The following is a 17128-nucleotide window of genomic DNA, read 5'->3' as shown; positions in this document are numbered from 1 at the left end:
TGAGGGAGAACAATTCCTGCCCTCAGGACTGGCTACAGACAGGGACATTTCAAGGACAAGGAATTTATCACAATGTTCAGATGACAAAGGAGTGAAAAAGAAGGAAAATACTTTTCCTCATTTATTTCTTTTCAGCATTAAAGCTTTGCAAAGGCTTTCAGGAATGCTGGCATTCCTGCAGACCTCTCCAAAAGCTTTTCAGCTCCCATGGGAAGGGATTCCCCTCATTTGGTGGGGTAAGAGAACCAAGCTCCAGCAGTGCTGCAGAATTTAGGAATTCACCTTTTGGGGATTAATCCTGGGGTTGAATTTGTCCCTGTGCTCGGCAAACACTCCAGGAAGACCTGGATTCTGCAGCTCACAGCATCCAGGGCTTCTCCCTGCACTGGAAGGAGCTCTCCTGCTGCCTTCATTAACTCTGGGCAGGGTTAATTGGATTCCTGCTCCTGGCAATAGTCCCAAGGGCAGAACCTCCTGGCACACAGGGCCAGACAGGCCCAAGGAGTCTCTAACAGGTTAAATGGGATGGGATGGAAATGGTACCTGGGCCCACCCTCCTGTTACGTGCCAACCTCACATCTTTGAAATTGAACAGGGTGCTGGGAGAAATCCACAGCAAAGTTCCCATCTGGGGAGATCTCAACCCAAAAATTCAGCAGCATTGGGAAAAACAGCAACTCAGTCTAAAACTGGATGAAACTCAGCAGCTCAATCTAAACCTGAATGCAACCCAGCAGCTCAACATAAAACTTTACAGGTGGAATGTCACGTGATATTTTCTGAAAAAATCCCTTTGCCCAGGATTTTCTCCTGGGAAACTGAGAAGCCTCAGAGGAAAAGGAAAACAACATTATCTCATTTGCTTCTCCTGTGTTTTGCTGCTTTGGAATGTGGTTGGAGATTGTTTATCCAACATGTGAATTGTTGTCACTTAATGACCAATCACGGTCAGGCTGTGTCGGACTCTGAGGAGAGTCACGAGTTTTTCATTAGTATCTTGTTAAGCCTTCTGTGAGGATCCTTTCTCTATTCTTTAGTATAGTTTTAGGATAGCATTCTTTTATATAAAATAGTAAATGAGCCTTCTAAGAACATGGAGTCAGATTCATCATTTCCTCCTTCATCCTGGGGACCCAGCAGATACCACAATCCCCGTCAACCATGGGAATGCCTTCCCAAAAATCCCCCTGGGAGGGTGGAATTCTGCTGTGGCCAGGGGGGGTTTGTGCTGGTTGTGTGTCAGTAAGGATCCCAAATGGATTTATTCCTTCTCCCCCTGGAACCCCCGGAACAGAAACTGTTCAACTGCCAGGCCCTGCGGAAGCTGAGCATCCCCGACAACGACCTGAGGTTCGCGGCGGATCAAAACATCCTTTGGGGCCCCAAAACCACAAAAAACACCGTCTGGAATTCTGGAGAGGAGCAAGGGTGCTTGCCAGTACCTCCACGGAGATCTCCTTGGGGGTCAGGGGCCACTTGTGCTCGTACTTGTCCTTGCCCGTGGGGTCGGTGCTGGCGGCGGGGGCCGCGTTCTCGGGCCGCACGCCCAGGCTGGGTTTGCTCACCAGGTTCTGCACTGACTTCACCATGTTCTTCAGATCCTCGGGGTAGGGCGTGGGGTAACGCTTGAGGTTTATCTCCACCTGAGCAGCCGGGGAAGGAGGAGGCAGAGTTAGGAATGGAGGCAGGAATGCAGGATGGAAGCAGAGCGCAAAGGAAAGCCTGGTTGCGGTTCTGGGCTGAGGGCGCTTTCCTCAAGGTTTGGTTGATCTGTCTGGGGAGTTTGAGGAGGTCAGGACTGAAATTTGCTCATTCCCTCTTTGTCAGCATGGAATGCAATGCCAGTGCCATAAAGAAAGGGATGGAATGGTTCCCTGCAAGCCCCTGGGAGGGTGTTGGTAGCTCTGCACTTTGCTGACACATCCCATCACGCCCTCCCAAACAACCCTGCTGTAAATGCAGAATTAATTCAGCCACGCTCCTGTACTCAATTAATGTGAATTATGGATGGCAGCTGAGAGCAGAGCTGATCCTCTGGGAGCCATTGCCTGCTGGAGATGGATGATGCTCACACACATGATGCTGGGTGTCTGTGGCTCTTTCTCTTCTCTCACAGACCCAGAGCTCTCCAGGGAGTGCCCGAGGCCTGACTGAGCTCTGACTGACTGACAGACACACAGATTTCCTGAAAAACCCCACTAATCTGAACTTCCCAACTTTCCCAGAGCGTCTCAGGGTGATGAGGCTGGGAAACTTCAAATTCCTGCTGGTGATAAAGGATCTGGAGTTTAATATTGTTTAGGTTTTACTGTTTTATTGTTTCATAAACAGTTTTTCTCCACTTTTCTCTAAAAAGGTATTTTCTCCTGAACTGGTTGGAGGAGAGGCCAATTGAATCTGCTTTTCTAGAGGAACCCCTTTAGGGTTCACTCCCAAATTTGCCCTAAACCAGGACAAGCACTCAGCAGCTTCTATCTGGTGGTGTAGGTGAGCTGGTTTGAATAGCTCCCTGCCAGAGCTGCAGGATTTAAATTCCCAACGAGAAGGAAAAGCACAGTTTTGGATTTAGCTGGAAATGGTCTGTCCATAGGAATATTTCAGAGGCAAAAGCATGATTGATTTGGTAAATAAAACTGTGTCAAGTGCTGGCATCCAGATCCGAACCAGGAGAGAATAAACGTCAGGGGGTAGAACAGAAAACGTTAAAATCTGTGAGTGGGATGTCACTTTTAATAAAGAATTCCAACAGAAAAAGGACAGATCAAGTCTGGAAAGCAGCACTAAAAGCTCTGCTTCAATTTTGGCTGAATGAAACCGTGTTCAGGGGTGACCTAATGAGGCACTTGGTGTCTCCCAGAGCTCAGGCCATGGCTTGAGGGCAAGGCACGGAGCAAATCCTCAGGAACTCCAGCAGGGAGGAGGCACTGGAGGCTGGGATGAGACAGACAACCCCAAACTGGGATTGCAGCGGGAGATTCACCTCCCTGGGAGTGTTAATATCAAACAGCCAAACTATCCTGCAGCTCTGGTGCTGGGGGACAGCAGTGGGATGCAGATCTCTCCCTGACAGATCCACATTCCCCATCCCAGGGGAAATCTGTACTCCCTGCCAATCCCTTTCCAGGGCTACATCAAAAGAAGCCTCACCCCGAGGAGAGAATTTTCAGAGTTCAAAATCATTGATGGAAAAAAGCTATTGAACAATCCCAATTATCAAATCTATTTTAACATCGGTCTGGCTGAAAGTTCAGTTTGATGAGAGACGCAAAGTGAAAATTTCTTCTGCTGTTATGAAATGCTGCAGAGTTGGTGGTTACTGCCTGTTGAGAATTTATATTTATTTAAATTTATCCCTTAAAGCTCTGGTGGAACTGATAAAAATGTACATGTTGAAACCTCCAGCCATGTCACCCCCAGGGGAAATTCTGATAAAAGTTGTGGGACAACAGAAAACTTTCCCAGATGATGTTTTCCATGCGTGACCCATAAACCTGCAATTCATCCAGGGTAAAATTCCACTTTAATCTATTTATTGTGAGGTGAAGGCTGCTTTTGGCTTCATTTTCTGTTTCACTAAAGCAGAAGAGGCCATTAGCTCTGGGCACAGGAGCTGGAGAGAAATTTCCAACTGGGAAAAATAGTGGAAAGAAAAATTAAGAATTTCCACCAAGTTTAGAATGGGGTGTTAAAATGCTATTGTCAAGAGAACTGTTAATTTGAGAAGTAAAATCCGATTTAAACTCCTCAGATGATTTTATCTCTGACCCTACATTTTACCCTGGGTGTTCTACCACAGTTAGAAATCTACAGGGTTGAAGTGTGGGATAATTCCTTGATATTATTCAAGAAAGAGAGATTTCCATGCCATGTAAAGGCTGACAGGTTTGAAAATATCCTCCTGACAATGCAGCTGATTGAGGGATTGATGGAGAACTCTGCAGTGACATTAATTTCACAAAACTGGGGGAGGAAGTTCATGCTTTGAACCTAATTTTTTACAGGTGATGCCCTCTCCACTGCACATTCCACGAGGCTGCAAAGCCCTTGTTGACTTCTGCTTTGAGGGGAATATCGGATCCCCTATGGGATTCAAATATTCCTGAAAAAGCAGTGGTTGGACAGTAATTCTGCAGAAATATAACATAACATAACATATAACATAACATAACATAACATAACATGATATGTAAATATATAGAATCTGGAAATAAAAAAAGTTGGACAGTAATTCTGTAAAAATATAATCATGACAGAATAGAATAGAATTAATATAATATAATATAATACAATACAATATAATATAATATGCAAGTATATATAATATGTAAATATATATAATCTGTAAATAAAGTTGGACAGTAATTCTGTCTCAATTCCCTTTGGGACAGAGCAGGAATCTGACATTCAAACCCAAACCCAGCTCAATTCAGGACCGGCATATTGCAGCCTGCCCATTCACAATAAGTGAATCCCAGAATAAATCCAGCAGCACTCACCTTGACTTTCCCTGGATTCTCCTCCTCTTCCTTCTTGTCCTCAAACTCAAAGGCCACAGTCATTCTCTGCTGCCTCTGCTCCTCCCACAGAGTGGGGTTAAAGCTGTCACTGTCTGACTGGAAATCTGCAGGGAATGGGAAAGGGAGCTGGGAATGAGCCAAACGGATTTTCCTGCTTGCTCACCTGGGTGATTGTTTGGAAACTCGAGGGGGAACTGAGAAACCACTCCAGGGTCGTGAATAAAAGTGGGATGAGAGTGGTGGGAAGCAGCACCAGGGCTTGGGGCAGCCCTGGAGCAGAGGGGCAGTGTGAAAATGGGAATTTAGTGGAGCAAAGCCTCAATCCAGCCAAGTCTGGGAGCCCTGAGCCCCCACACCATGGAGCTGGGCATTCCCAGCTCCTGCCTGGAGCCAGCAATTCCTGGGCTGTGCACACCCAGAGCTGGGCTCTGACTGCTCCTGCAAAGCCTCTCTGAAAACAAAAGAGGTTCAGGAAACGTCAGTGCGAAATTGCAAATCAGAAAATGTCAGTCTGAAAGTGTAAATCAGAGAATGTCAGTGAGAAATTGTAAATCAGAGAACATCAGTCCGAAAGTGTAAATCAGAAAACGTCCATCTGAAATTTTGAATCAGAAAACGTCAGTCTGAAAATGTGAATCAGAAAATGTCACTCTGAAAAACGTAAATCGGAAAACATCAGTGTGAAAATGTAAATCAGAGAATGTTAATGTGAAAATGTGAATCAGAGAATGTCAGTATGAAATTCTAAATCAGAAAATGTCAGTCTGAAAACGTAAATCAGAAAATGTCAACGTGAAACTGTGAATCAGAAAAGGTCGGTCTGAAATTGTGAATCAAAAAATGTCAATGTGAAAATGTAAATCAGGGAGCGTCAATCTGAAAGTATGAATCTGAAATTTTAAATCAGAAAATATCAGTCTGAAAGTGTAAATCTGAAAGTTTTGACATCTGAAAATGTCAACGAGAAAGTCAGCCTGAAATTTTAAATAAGAAAATGTCAGTCTGAAAGTGTAAATCAGAAAATGTCAATCTGAAATCGTAAATCTGAAAATGTCAACGTGAAAACGTAAATCTGAAAGTGCCGATCAGAAGATGTCAGTGTGAAAACATAAATCAGAAATTAGCAGACTGAAAGTGCAAATCTGAAGGTGTAAATCAGAAAATATCAGACTGAAAGTGTAAATCTGAAAGTGTAAATCAGAAATGTCAGTTTGAAAGGGTAAATCTGAAAGTTTTGACATCTGAAAATGTCAATGTGAAAGTCAGCCTGAAATTTTAAATCAGAAAATGTCAGTCTGAAATCGTAAATCAGAAAATGTCAATGTGAAAACATAAATCAGAAATTAGCAGACTGAAAGTGCAAATCTGAAGGTGTAAATCAGAAAATATCAGTCTGAAAGTGCAAATCTGGAAGTGTCAATCAGAAATGTCAGTCTGAAAGTGCAAATCTGGACGTGTCAATCAGAAAATATCACACTGAAAGTGCAAATCTGAAGGTGTCAATCAGAAACGTCAGTCTGGAAGTGCAAATCTGAAGGTGTCAATCGGAAAATATCAGTCTGAAAGTGCAAATCTGAAGGTGTCAATCAGAAACGTCAGTCTGAAGTGTAAATCTGAAAGTGTCAATCAGAAACGTCAGTCTGAAAGTGCAAATCTGAAGGTGTCAATCAGAAACATCAGTCTGAAAGTGCAAATCTGAAGGTGTCAATCAGAAACGTCAGTCTGAAAGTGCAAATCTGAAGGTGTCAATCAGAAACGTCACTCTGACCCGGGGAATGCCAGGGTTCATCCGCGTGGGCCAGGCCGGGGATGTGCCCGTGGCCGGGGGTGTCAGTGGGGCAGGGCTGAGCCCCACCTGGGGCTTTACCTTCGTCACTGCGCGGCTGCTGCGGGAACATGTAGTTGGTGAGCACGCGCTGCTTGGTCTCGGGGTGCGCCTCCGTCTGCAGCGGGATCAGGGCCTTGGACTGCGGGAGAGGGAGCACACGGTGAGGAGAGCAGGGACAGCAAGGACAACAACATCAACAACAATAATTACAACAATGACTACAACAACAACGGCAACGACAGCAACAACGAGAACAACAACATTAACAACAATACTTACAACAATGACTACAATAACAACAACAACAATGACAACAAGAACAACAAGAACAGCCAGAACAACCACAATAATAGCAGCAGCAGCAGCAGTAGTAGTAGTAGTAGCAGCAGCAGCAATAATAATAATAATAATAATAATAATAATAATAATAATAATAATAATAATAATAATAATAATAATAATAATAATAATAATAATAATGTGACAACAACAATAATAACGGGATAATGATAATAGCAATAATAACAACAACAATAACAATATCATCAATAGTAACAATAATAACAACAAGAACAGCCAGAACAACCAGAATAATAATAGTAGTAGTAGTAGTAGTAATAATAATAATAATAATAATAATAATAATAATAATAATAATAATAATAATAATAATAATAATAATAACGAGGTAACAACAACAATAATAACGGGATAATGATAATGGTAGTAATAATAATAACAATAATAATATAATCAATAATAAGAATAATAACAATAATTACAACAACAAGAACAGCCAGAACAACCAGAACAGCCAGAATTATTATTATTATTACTACTGATAATAATAACAATAATAATGTGAAAATAACAACAACAATAATAATGGGATAATGATAACAACAATAATAATATCAACAATAATAACAAAAAAACCCCCAACAACAATAATAATGTGATAATAATGGGATAATGATAATAGCAATAATAATAACAACAACAACAATAAATTATAACAATAATGTCAACAATAATAACAACAAGAACAACAATAATAGGATAACACCACCAACAATATTATTAATACCACCACCACCACCACCACCACCACCAGAATGGGAACCCATCCATGGACTGCTGGCAGCTGGGCAGGTCCAGCTCCCCCTGCCCAGGGAGCCCCAGGCTGCTCTGCAGGAATTTCAGCCTCCCTGTGGGCCGGAGGAGAGCGGAGCCTCCTGCGCCCTCCCTGCAATTCCTGGCATTCCCAGCCATGGGGACACGGGCACTCCTGCCCGCTGCTCCAGGGGAAAAGGAGCGGGGAGCACACCTGGCACTGCCCGCTTCAACACACCTGGGCATGCGTTTCAAGCCAGGCCTAATGAAGAGTTAATTAACGATGAGGAATAAATGCCGGTGGCTGACAGTTCACCTGGGAGTAAACCTGGTGCAGGGCACAGCAGAATTCCCAAGGAGCATTCCCTGGGAATTCCTGCTGGATTTGACTGCAGCTGCAGATGTTTGATCATGGTTTTGCTCTACCCAAAGTCACTCTGATTCGGGAGTGATTGTCACAGCCCAGAGTGTGGAGATCAATCCTTGCTGAGCCACAGGAAAGTCAAAATGCTGGAAAATGTTGTATATTTAAAGGGCTGGGGGTGTTCTGTGCCTGGGCTGCACAGCCAGGCAATGTTATTTTTTAAAATGCAAATTTTTAAAAGCAAAAGCCCCAAGAATCCTCATTTAACACATTAAAATTTAATCATAATTTTCTATTACTCCCCCCCCCTCCAGCTTTCACATTTTTGGCTTGGGTCTAAAAGTAAATGTACATTTCAGACTTATTTTAGGGCTCAGCTGCTGCTGGAACCGTTGCATTTCTCAGGGTTCCTGTTGCATAATTCAGTTTAAAATAGAATCCCAAAGAATATCTGCTGTAAACCAGAGTCCTGGAACAAAGAAGGGCTCCCTCAGATTTCAAAGGCGCAGAAAAATGAGTTTTCTCCAAAGCAAGACCCAGACTCCTCATGCAGCTTTGACTTGTTTGAACTCTCCCTGACTGCAGTGGAGCTGAAGATGTGAAGGGATGGGAGAATGGGTGGGAAAAGGGAAGAGGAAGCCAAGGGTAGAGGAGCAGATGGAGCACAGGGTGGGAACAGGATAATGAGTTTGGGGACCAACATCTTGAATTTCTACTTCAAAAATACTCCCGTGCTACTTTTGCCCTTTATTTACTATTTTGGTAAGGAGGCAGCAGCTGATCCTGGTAAAATAAATCCTGCAAAAGTGATTTTTCCATGGTAAAAAATGACACCCAGCACGATTTATGGCTGGACATGGAAATCTACAGCTGGGCTGGGAGCAAACCCTTCCGAAATTCTTCTAAATCTTGAATTGAGTGACAAGGTTCACTGACAGCCCCTTTCCTAAGGAAAATGGGAATATTGAAAGGCATTACCTGGTTGTCAGAAAGCCACAAGGCTGCCAGTTCTTTGAGTTTGGTAAAAGTGAAGGGCAAATTCTTCAGTCTGTAAAGGAGAATATTGGGACAAGGTGAACCCTTCATTTCCAAATTGAAATATTTGTATGCAGCATGTTTATCACACTGAAATAGCTAAAATTTCACTGCTTTTAAAATCAATTTTACTAAAATGCAATATTTTATCAGTGTTCCTGTTATTGTTATTCCTATTATTATTAATCTGATTAATATTCCATATTAAGAGTTCTGTTTGGGAAGTAGAACTGCTGACACCACATCCTTTGGTATTGAGAGAGACTGATATTTTCCTTTGGTTATAGTGTAATAAAATTACACATATTGGACAGAAAAAAGAAAAAATCTTGGTCCCAGGGAGGTTTAGAGGAACCTCAGAGTCACTCACAGACCTCCCTTTATTGGACACTGGAGGTTTGGAACAGAAATATTCCAAGATGATGGAAAATTCATTTTTGTTGGAATGTCAGAACAAAGATTAAAATAATATAAATATTCATAGTGAACCTAAATGACAAAATTAAATGGAGCAGAGAAAAAAAAATCAGCATTTTAACGAGACATTTAAACACAGTTTCCTAAAAGGGATCTGGGAGTGGGAATGGGAATGGATGGCAGGATATTTGTAGAATCTTCATTGAATTTTTTCCCATAACTCCTACTGAATAGGCTGTTTTTATAGAGGCATGGAATGCAGGGTGGTTTGGGCTGGGAGAGACCTCAAATCCCATCCCATCCCATCCCATCCCATCCCATCCCATCCCATCCCATCCCATCCCATCCCATCCCATCCCATCCCATCGACACCTTCCACCATCCCAGGCTGCTCCAACCTGCCCTTGGGCACTCCCAGGGATGGAGCAGCCACGGCAAATCTGGGAATTCCATTCCAGGGCCTCCCCACCCTCACATCCAAGAATTCCTTCCCCATTTCCCACTTAACCCTGCTCTTTCCCAGCACATGGCCTGGCCCAGCCGTGCACTGAGGCTCTCCCAGCTTCTGGGAGTGACCAAAGGAGCACTGGAAAAGCCAAATCCTAAATGAGATTTGGGAAAAACCAGGAGGAGGAGAAGCCCTTTTGTGCCAGACTCAGACCCTGAGTTAATCATCCACAGAAGTGATTCCCACATTTCTGGGCACCTCAGAATGGAACACAAAAGTCAGGACTAGACTGAAAAGTGTCTCTGGGAGGGCACTGGGATGCTTCAGGGAACTTGGGTGGAGAGCTGGGAATCACAGGGAGAAGAACTGGCCCCAGCCCTTGGAATCATGTGGGACAAGACCATTCCATGCTGATTTTCCAGTTCCATTCCCAACCAAGTCACAGAACTCTGTTTCTTTCATTTGCTGTGCCAAGACGCCTGGATACGACTTTTAAACGTCAAACAAGGCCTGATTTTAAAGCCTTTGAAAGAAAAAACCTCAAATTCGAGCTCAAAGACAGACAGGGAGCACCCAAAATCATTGCTGAGCTTTGAACCCAAGCCCCAGCCTCTTTTTCTAACACAATTTTTTTTTTTTTTTTGCTTTTAAATTGTGCAGCGCAGAAAAAATTCTTCATCTGTAGGCACCCACGTGCAAACACCCTGACTAAATCCTAATTCCTGACCAGGAGGAGGGAAGGACACAGGGAATGGAATTTGTGGGGATGAATGGTGAGGTCTGGGGAGCTCTTCTGGCTTCTGTGGGAGTGAAGCACAGACAGAAAGGAGGGATTCTCTCAGCTCTTCTAGTCCAGAAATGGGGAATTCACTCAGCTCTTTAAGAATGGGAATGGGGAATTCACTCAGCTGTTCTAGGACAGTAAAGGGGAATTCACTCAGCTGTTGTAGGAACAGGAAGGGGAGGTTCTCTCAGCCCTTTTAGGAACAGGAAGAGGGGGATTCTCTTGGCTCTTTTAGGAACAGGAAGGGGGAATTCACTCAGCCCTTTAAGATCGAAAGGGGGGATTCTCTCAGCTCTTTTAGGACAGAAAGAGGGAGTTCTCTTAGCCTCTTTAGGAGCAGAAATGGGAGGTTCTCACAGCCCTTTAAGAATAGAAAGGGGGTTTCTCTCAGTCCTTTTAGGAATAGAAATGGGGGGTTCTGTCAGCCCCTTTAGGAACAGAAATGAGGGATTCTCTCCGTCCTTTAAGAATAGAAAGGGGGGTTTCTCTCAGTCCTTTTAGGATCAGAAAGGGGGGTTTCTCTCAGTCCTTTCAAGAGCAGGAAGAGGGGGCTCTCTCAGCTCTTTAAGAACAATCTGGAACTAAAAGAAAGGTCACTTACCAGTAACCGAGGCTCTGTGGGAAGTGTAGCCCAAAGGGACTTTTCTAACAATTCTACCTCTCAATCACAGGGCTCAGACCTGGAAGGACTCTGAGGAGAGAGGAGAAGCAGATGGGAGACAAGGTGTTTGTGGCTACCCATGGAGAGGGACACTGGTTACTGGCAAGGAATTTGGGATTTCCAGACTCCCACGAGAGCCTGAGGCTGAGCAGCCGCCCCTGGGAGAAATTCAGGATGAGCTGGAGCTGCCAGAGCTTCCGCAGAGCTGCTCCTGCACAAACACCTCACCACAGGCACCTCCTGGATCCAGATCCAAACCCTGCTGGCTCTGCTGGGCACAGCCAAGAGAATCCTGGAAAAGTTCCCTTTGGAAAGGTTTGGAGATGGGAAGAGAAAGGAGAGAGGACTCCCAGGTGTGGAGATGAGAAGTTTGGACACATCTTAGAGGGCGTGGCATGGGGAAGGAAAGCTGGAGGCATTGCCTTGGGTTGAGTGGAATTCCAACATGGGAGCTTGAAGGAAATCCTGAAACTCAAAGATCAGCAACTCCCAACATCCAGGGATGAGGAGAAGACATGGAACAGAGTGAAGGTCTGTAGTGGCAAAGAGCAGAGATCCAAAATGCACCAGAGGGGGACTCAGACACTGATTCCCCTGAGCAGAATGGAATCTGGGATTCCCATCAACTGTGATCCAAAATGCACCAGAGAGAGGCTCAAACACCAAGTCCCCCTGGGCAAAATGTCTCCCTTCTTCCAAGGGCCCCAGGGAAAGAGCTCCTGGGATCTCCCTCCTCTGCCAGATCCAGAGAAGAGCAGAGGGCCAGAACTGCTGTGGGAACACAGGAATGTTCCAGCAGGAAGGGGAGCCCCAGCTCTCTTTGGTGTGGATGTGTGAGCTCATCCAAAGGAGCAACAGGGATTGCTGGAATGGTGATGAAAGTGAAGCTGGGACCACAGTAAGTAAAAAAAAAAATCACTAAAAATCCAACTTTAAGAAGGTATCTGGACTTAATCCAAACTCTTTGGTGCAGAATGTCAGAACTTCTTAGTTTTCATGAAGGTGGGAAGCTCCATGGCAAAAGAATTATCCCAACATCTCAGCAGGGACATGTTCAAACTCAGCCGGAGCTGAGAGCCACAAAGGAGGAAAGGTTTGGAAAAATTCACTTCCAAAACCACTTCAGAAAAGTAGAGGAGACGATTCCACCAGGTTTAAAGACAACTCAGCCAGGTTTAAGGGTAGAAGGTCGGGGATCTGGGTCACTGAGACACCACTGAGGGGAAGGGCACAGCCGCCACATCTCAGCGCATGGAACAAACAACACATCCCACCCCATGGAACACCACATCCCATCCCTTGGAACACCACATCCCACACCATGGAACACCCCATGGAACATCACATCCCACCCCATGGAACAAACACCATGTCCCACCCCATGGAACACCACATTCCATCCCATGGAACACTACATTCTATCCCATGGAATACCACATGGAACATCACATCCCATCCCATGGAATACCACATCCCACCCCATGGAACACCACATCCCACCCCATGGAACACCACATTCCATCCCATGGAATACCACATTCCACACCATGGAACACCCCATGGAACATCACATTCCATCCCATGGAGCAAACACCACATCCCACCCCATGGAACAAACACCACATTCCATTCCATGGAACAAAAACCACATCCCACCCCTTGGAAAAAACACCAAATCCCACCCCATGGAATATCACATTCCACCCCATGGAACACCACATCCCACCCCATGGAACAAGCACCACATCCCAGCCCAAGGATCACCACATCCCACTCCACACCACTGGGATGCTGGTCCCATGATCCCCTTCCTCCCCAGTGGAAATCCCAATCCCCTCCCAGCTGGGCAGGGAGCTGGAATTCTGCTGGAACTCAGGAAGGGGGGGAGCCCTGCCTGCCCCACCTCAGCACCTGAGCCAGTCCCTGCACACCAGTGATGGCCCTGGGGCCAGCAGGAAAATCACTGGGGGAAAAAAGGGAAAAAATCCCCAAATATCTCCCAGCAGTTTCCTGCTCCCCCAGCTCAGACTCCCGGCAGGATTCCAGGTTGGAAAAGGGGGCAGTGACCCTGCTCAGGGTGGTTTGACATGCCAGGGAAGGCTCCCTGCTTTCCTGACTCCCAGGAAATCCTGGATCAGCACTGTCCTCTGCCCCGTGTCCCCTCCTCTGTGTCCCCACGGGGCAGAGGAGGGACCAGCCCTGGGGACATCCACCTGGAAATCCACTGGATTTGGGACAGGACGGAATTTGTGCCCCAGAATTGCAATGCAGGACAGAATGGAACTAAATGAGGGAATTTTAAACAATATTCCAGGGGGTTCTCCATGGCTTTATGTAATTTACATTTTTATGTTCAACTTGAATCTCAGCAATGAAACTGGGCTGGGAAATCCTTCCCTAATTTTTGCTGAGTGTGGATGGCGAGTCCTGGAGAGAAAATGGAATTCACCCCCCACATCTTGCACTACCCAGCAAAACTGTGCTGACGCTGCAAATCACCACATTCCTGGCACATCCACACAGGTAAATCCCAAGGAAATTCAGACTTTCCATGTGCCTGTGGCAGCACAGGACAGGGATCAAGAACAGCTCATTTGAAGCATTTTGTTCCTCATCTAAGCACAGTCCTGTGCATAAGGAAAAATGAATCTGGGGTTTGACAAAAAAAAAAAAACCAAACCAACAAAAAAACTCTGCTGAAGGAAATGAAAAATGTTCCTTGGATTTCAGTGGATGCAAGATAACTAATTTTTGTTTCCTGGTTCCCTGGGTATCAGCTTTTTCATCATTAAATATTACAAACCTATAGACAATATCTCTTTTTTTTTTGCATGGAAACAGCAGGAAATAAAAGAAAGAAATGGGTTTGAAGCTATTAAAACACACCCAGATCCAGATTTTGGCCTTACTCAGTTTTCTTGAAGTTTTCCCTTGGATGTCAAAGGAGCTGAGACCAAACCACAAAGATAAAGAAAAAACAACCAAGATTCTTTCCTTATAGCTTAAATAAATGAAATGATAATGATGCTACTTTTAAACTACAATTCTAAAGATGTTTTTTAATTTTAAAATATATTTTAGAGAAATGTATCTTTATAAAGACCTAAAAGGAAAAGTTTAAATTAAAAAAAAATTCTTAAATTGGCCAAAAATAAAGTGCAGTGAACTGTACCTGTTATCACTCAGATTTAACACCCTCAGCTTCTGCATCTGGCCAATCTCATCAGGCAGAAATTCCAGTTTGTTGGAGCGCAGGGACATCACAGTCACGTTCTTACAGCTCCCAATCTGTGGGAATGGAAAAGCCCAAATGATGGAACCCCAAATCTGGGAGTGCTTATTATCCTTTTTAGTGTCGGGAGGTGCCAAAATTGGGTTTTACTGAAGGCCACAAAAGGCAGGAAATCCAAAATTCAACCAGAAAATGACATTTTCCCGCTGGCAGGAACCTCAGGGAGCGCCTGGGGCTCCTCACAGGGATATTCCCAACTTTCCATGGATTTACTGCTCAGTCTGAGCACCGAGTGCCTCTTGCACACCCAGACAATTCCACCAGCAGCTGGAATCCGTCTGTGGGGGCAGGGGTGGGATGGAGGATCCCAGGGGACATCCCAGGGATGGGATGGGATGGGATGGGATGGGATGGGATGGGATGGGATGGGATGGGATGGGATGGATTGGGATGGGATGGGATGAGATGGGATGGATTGGGATGGGATGGGATGGTGGTGGATCCTGTGCGACATCCCAGGGATGGGATGGGATGGATGTGGCTCCATGGGACATCTCAGGAATGGGATGGGATGGGAAGGGATGCTGGATCCCACAGGACATCCCAGGGATGGGATGGGATGGGATCCTGGATCCCATGGGACATCTCAAGAATGGGATGGGATGCTGGCTTCTCACAGGACATCCCAGAGATGGGATGCTGGATCCCGGGGGACATCCCAGGGATGGGATGGTGGCTCCATGGGACATCCCAGGGATGGGATGGGATGGGATGGGATGGGATGGGATGGGATGGGATGGGATGGGATGGGATGGGATGGGATGGGATGGGATGGGATTGGATGGTGGCTCCCAGGGCACATCCCAGGTGTGGGATGGTGGCTCCCAGGGAACATCCCAGCCGGGAATGGGGCGTGGAGCAGCTCTCACTTCTCTGGGCAGCTCCGGGAGGAAGTTCTCGTCCACGGCCAGGGTGCGCAGGTTGTGCAGGTACCCGATGGTGGAGGGCAGCGACTCCAGCTCATTGCAGCTGCAGTCAAATTCCTCCAGCAGGGACAGGCTGGAATGGCAAACCCCTCGTTAGCGGCCCTGCAGGGACTGCATCCCCAAATTAACAACCCCAAACCTCTGGGAGCTTCACCGGCTCCACCAGCCCCGAGAGGGAACAGCCAGGGGAGATCTGCTGGGGCTGCCCCGGATCCCTGGAAGTGTCCCAGGCCAGGCTGGAGCAGCCTGCGACAGTGCAAGGTGTCCCTGGTGGCACTGGATGGGCTTTGAGGGCCATCCCAACCCAAAGCATTCCATGATTTCCCTGGCAGGAGTCTATAACCACGGGATTTTTGGAACCCACTTTAAGGCTGTTTGGATTGCCCATGCTACCATTCAGATTTTCTGGGATATTGAGGATATTAAAGAATTCCAAGGGCTTCAGACAGAGGTCAGGGCAACCGAGGTCATGGAACCAAGAATTTAATGTTTGTTAACCCAAGTAACAGGTTTAAGGTTGAAGGTCTGGGATCTGGGTCACCAGACACCACGGATGGGGGCCTGGGAATATATTCAAATGGGAATATATGGATGTACTGCACATTAAAGAGGGAGATATACCAATATACATATTAAATATACAGGTTATAGACATATATTAAAATATTCAGAGGAAATATTTCCTAATTTTCTTCTAAAACAAGACTGCAAATTAAAATCCTTCAAGTGAAAGTTGTGTGAACACCACGAGTGCCACCACCCAGCTCCTCTCCCCCTTTGCTCCTCACATTCCACCTCTTACTCTCAAGTGCTTTGATCAGAATAAGGGTAAATAACAGCCAATTATTTCTTCCTAAAATCTCCCATCTCCCTGTCCACTGCCTTAGGGACTTGTCAGAGGATTCTCTGGTTTTTTCCCAAATATTTTGGAGGATCTGTTAAGAAGTTTAGCTCTGACCACACCTTCCACAGACTGAATTGTTCAGGATTCACAGGAGTCTCAGCTGCAGGATTGGGTCTTCACTCTTTATCTAGTTCACCTTTATTTCAGTTTCTTAATGAAAAAGTTCCTTCAGCCTTCAGATTTGATGCCAAGTGAAAGCAGAGATTGCTGTTCCTCCCAGGGAACCCTCAGAACTTCCCTGTAATTGCTTCCCTGGGAAGCCTTGGACACTTCCAGGGATGGGGCAGCCACAGCTTCAGCTGTGCCCTCCCTGTCCTCCTCCTCCTCCTCCTCACTGATCTCAGCTCTTCCAGCTCCATTCCCCCTGGTTCTTCCACTTCAGATCCTGCTAAAACCTGGGAATACAAATCTACTCTGGCACAGACTGGACCCAAACACTGCCCCAGGCCCAGCTGGGGGTCCCAAATCCCCCCTGGCACCATCCCACCCACCCAGATCCCACAGGGAACATCTCCAGCCTTTGGCTGCACCAGGGAATTAAGGGAACCCCAGGTCTTGTGTGGGATGTTTGCTTAAGCCAGGCCTACTGTGAGCTCTGACAGCCGCCTTGGGCTGGACCTTTGAAGAGAAATCCCAGAAATGAGGGTGGAACTGCCCAGCATTTCCACTGGAAATGGAAATGGAGGCAGCACAGAGAGCTCTCATGGAGCAATCCCAGAGGGAATGCTCCCTCCTGACACTGCCCATCCCTGGGTGACAGGGACAGCCTCTGGGGGGGGTTCCACCACTGGAAATGTGGAGAAAGAGACCTGGCAAAAATCCACCCAAAGGGATGGGTC

The 17128-nt window shown here is 45.8% G+C and overlaps 1 protein-coding gene across 4 annotated transcripts in view; it reads right to left on the bottom strand.

The window, feature by feature from the left end:
* LRRC7 (leucine rich repeat containing 7) overlaps positions 1 to 17128 on the bottom strand; it is a 107292-nt gene that overhangs the window by 24758 nt on the left and 65406 nt on the right. For all 4 annotated transcript variants that reach the window (XM_066555364.1, XM_066555361.1, XM_066555362.1 and 1 more), the window contains exons 11-16: positions 15329 to 15458; positions 14340 to 14455; positions 8801 to 8870; positions 6385 to 6484; positions 4497 to 4621; positions 1443 to 1643 (exon numbers count right to left, since the gene is read on the bottom strand). In XM_066555364.1, coding sequence (XP_066411461.1) covers positions 1443 to 1643; positions 4497 to 4621; positions 6385 to 6484; positions 8801 to 8870; positions 14340 to 14455; positions 15329 to 15458 — 742 coding nt within the window. The remainder of the gene's footprint in view (positions 1 to 1442; positions 1644 to 4496; positions 4622 to 6384; positions 6485 to 8800; positions 8871 to 14339; positions 14456 to 15328; positions 15459 to 17128) is intronic.

Source organism: Molothrus aeneus, chromosome 9, assembly GCF_037042795.1.
Source record: "Molothrus aeneus isolate 106 chromosome 9, BPBGC_Maene_1.0, whole genome shotgun sequence".
In the NCBI taxonomy this organism is placed as follows: domain Eukaryota; kingdom Metazoa; phylum Chordata; class Aves; order Passeriformes; family Icteridae; genus Molothrus; species Molothrus aeneus.
This window is presented reverse-complemented; position numbering and strand designations above follow the sequence as displayed.